This window comes from Limulus polyphemus, unplaced genomic scaffold, assembly GCF_000517525.1.
Source record: "Limulus polyphemus unplaced genomic scaffold, Limulus_polyphemus-2.1.2 Scaffold10783, whole genome shotgun sequence".
Taxonomy (NCBI): domain Eukaryota; kingdom Metazoa; phylum Arthropoda; class Merostomata; order Xiphosura; family Limulidae; genus Limulus; species Limulus polyphemus.
The window spans coordinates 15600-18967 of NW_013676393.1; the positions used below are offsets into that span (position 1 = coordinate 15600).

Genomic DNA, 3368 nt, shown 5'->3' on the forward strand with positions numbered 1-3368 from the left:
TACAAGACTAATTTATTGCCGATGTAGTATGTGTATATATAGGACTAATTTATTGCCGATGTAGTATGTGTATATATAGGACTAATTTATTGCTGGTGTAGTATGTGTATATATAGGACTAATTTATTGCTGGTGTAGTATGTGTATTCACAAGAATAATTTATTGCCGATGTAGTATGTGTATATATAGGACTAATTTATTGCTGGTGTAGTATGTGTATTTAGGACTAAATTATTGCCGATATAATATGTGTATTTAGGACTAATTTATTGCTGGTGTAGTGTGTGTATTTAGTACTAATTTATTGCTGGTGTAGTATGTGCATTTAGGACTAATTTATTGCCGATGTAGTATGTGTATTTTGAACTAATCTATTGCCGGTGTAGTATGTGTATTTAGGACTAATGTATTGCTGATGTAGTATGTGTATATATAGGACTAATTTATTGCCGGTGTAGTATGTGTAGATATAGGACTAATCTATTGCCGGTGTAGTATGTGTATATATAGGACTAATTTATTGCTGATGTAGTATGTGTATATATAGGACTAATTTATTGCTAAATACACATACTACACCGGTGTGTGTGCTTCAACTGTCACCAGCCTCTACTGAGAGCTGGACGTCAGTGCTACAATACAACTTCTACTATGGAGTATTATATAATACTCTTGCTACATTCAGTGTCACTTAATACTCTGGCTAGACTAGTTTTGTTGCTCTGTTGTCATAAAGTTGGAGCTTGAATGATGTAAGTAAATAATTTAGAATGAGCTCAACTGTTGACTGGTTGCCATCTACTGAGTGCAGTGAAAATTGTTTTAAAAAGTAGTTTAAGTTTCACTCACTAGATAGCAGGACCTTGAACAAAATATGTTCACAAAACTGATCTGTGATTTTTATGGCCCAAACTTATTTAATAGATAAATTAAGCTTTTCTGAAGATAGCATCTGTAGCACGGGTTACACCTAATTGTGCTTTAAAATTAAAAAAATATTATCTTTTGTTGTTATGTTGAAAGGTGTTCAGATACTGAACAGTTACATGAGAGGTTAGTTGTGTTGTTAGATGTATAAGTTAAGATGTGGTGCTAATAGAAGACACTTTGTGTCTCCTTATAGATGCCTTACAGCAAGGAGCGTCACAATTTGAACAGCATGCTGGTAAACTAAAAAGAAAATTTTGGTGGAAAAATTTGAAGGTGAGGTTTAGTACAGAATTATTTTGGAAACTTGAAGTCTCAATTATTAGGTTTGTTGAGCAGAACAGTCAGTAATTATATGTAATTACTGTTTAGTACATTGGAAAAAATGAAAATAAACAGATATGTAATGATTATTAAAACCATTTTCTCATCACTGATATTTAAAAAAATCTAAAACCCCGAAGACTAATTACTTAAGTGATCTGATAAAGTTTAGCAATAAATCATATGTCTGATGTTTACATTTATATAATAAAGTTTAGCAATATGTCATATGTCTGATGTTTACATTTATATAATAAAGTTTAGCAATAAATCATATGTCTGATGTTTACATTTATATAATAAAGTTTAGCAATACATCATATTTCTGATGTTTACATTTATATAATAAAGTTTAGCAATACGTCATATGTCTGATGTTTACATTTATATAATAAAGTTTAGCAATACGTCATGTCTGATGTTTACATTTATATAATAAAGTTTAGCAATAAATCATATGTCTGATGTTTACATTTATATAATAAAGTTTAGCAATAAATCGTATGTCTGATGTTTACATTTATATAATAAAGTTTAGCAATACGTCATGTCTGATGTTTACATTTATATAATAAAGTTTAGCAATGGCTTTGTGGTAAGTCTGAGGGCGGGTAATGGTAAAACTTAGGTTTTGATACTTGGTAGTCACAACACAGAGAGCTTTGTGCTTAAGAACATCTAAATAACTACTTATTACAAAGAGAATAACATCTCTTAACATATTTGGAAAACTAAATATTACTTTTGAAACTGAAGTGACCAATTGATCATAGAAACACAATTCTCTGTACATTGGTAGAAAAATATTTAAAGATACATTGTGTTTAGATATTGTAATAAGGAACTAGATGCTTGTATTTTGAAACATAATCATTGAAATATTATTTTCAATAATGGTTTGTCTTTTTATTAAGTCTCTAAGACAGCAAGTTTTTGTTTTTAGTTTAAACGGATTCTGGCTAATTCTGTTTTTCTGCAGAAAAAAAATAAACTTTTCTTTGATATAATCCTCAAATTAATATATTAATTGTATCATAGTGTGTTTTACTGGTCTTGAAAATACCAGTTTCGTACATTTGTTTACGGAATAATCTTTCTTTTATGAAAACAGGAAATACGTTTTTCACTGACAAACAGGTTTTTTTGAACTTGTTGTATTTGATAATGAAAATTATCATTTTTTTTTCACCCTGTTGGATTAGATTGAATTTTATTATTTAAAAATGTCATTTTTCTAATTGTTGAAGTTGGATGTATTTCATTGTTGAAAGTTTTTTATTCTTCTAATTTTTGGGTTTGATTATATTTAATTGTTGAAGAAGAAATTGTTTAATTAGGTATTGTTTCACTTATATGGTAGAAAAGTGTGAATAACATTGTTTATAATGTTAGTATTGTTCCTATTTCAGATGATTGCCATAATGGTTATAATTGGTGTAATTTTTGTGCTGATAATTACAGGTAAATACTTTGTTGCTTCTTATTAAGATTTATTGATTAGTAGGATGGAATTTTTGGTTAAATAGATAAATAGCTTTCAAACTGTTGATTACATTAATTGTCAATAGGAGATTGACTCAGCACTATAAAACAATAATAAATTAAATATCACGATACAGTTAACGGTCCAGGTTTTCAACTTATTGTCATAGTGGAAAAATTATTGTTATTACAAACTATTAAAAAACCTTTTTAGGTGAGATATAATAATATTTTTAACATGGTACACATAAACATACTACAGCAGCAGTAAATTAGTCCTAAATACACATACTACACCAGCAATAAATTAGTCCTAAATAAACATACTACACCAGCAATGAATTAGTCCTAAATACACATACTACACCAGCAATAAATTAGTCCTAATACACAGCTACCTCCATAGTAGTGACGTCCAGCTCTCAGTAGAGGCTGGTGACAGTTGAAGCACACACACTATACACAGCTACCTCCATAGTAGTGACGTCCAGCTCTCAGTAGAGGCTGGTGACAGTTGAAGCACACACACTATACACAGCTACCTCCATAGTAGTGACGTCCAGCTCTCAGTAGAGGCTGGTGACAGTTGAAGCACACACACTATACACAGCTACCTCCATAGTAGTGACGTCCA

The 3368-nt window shown here is 30.1% G+C and overlaps 1 protein-coding gene across 1 annotated transcript in view; it reads left to right on the forward strand.

The window, feature by feature from the left end:
- Window positions 1-2713, forward strand: part of LOC106476527 (synaptobrevin-like) — a gene marked incomplete at its 3' end in the record, with an annotated part of 12888 nt that extends 10175 nt beyond the window's left edge. Inside the window, exons 4-5 of the mRNA XM_013937180.2 lie at window positions 1125-1204; window positions 2662-2713. Of these exons, the coding sequence (XP_013792634.1) occupies window positions 1125-1204; window positions 2662-2713 (132 nt within the window). The remainder of the gene's footprint in view (window positions 1-1124; window positions 1205-2661) is intronic.
- Between the last annotated feature and the right edge of the window lie 655 nt (window positions 2714-3368).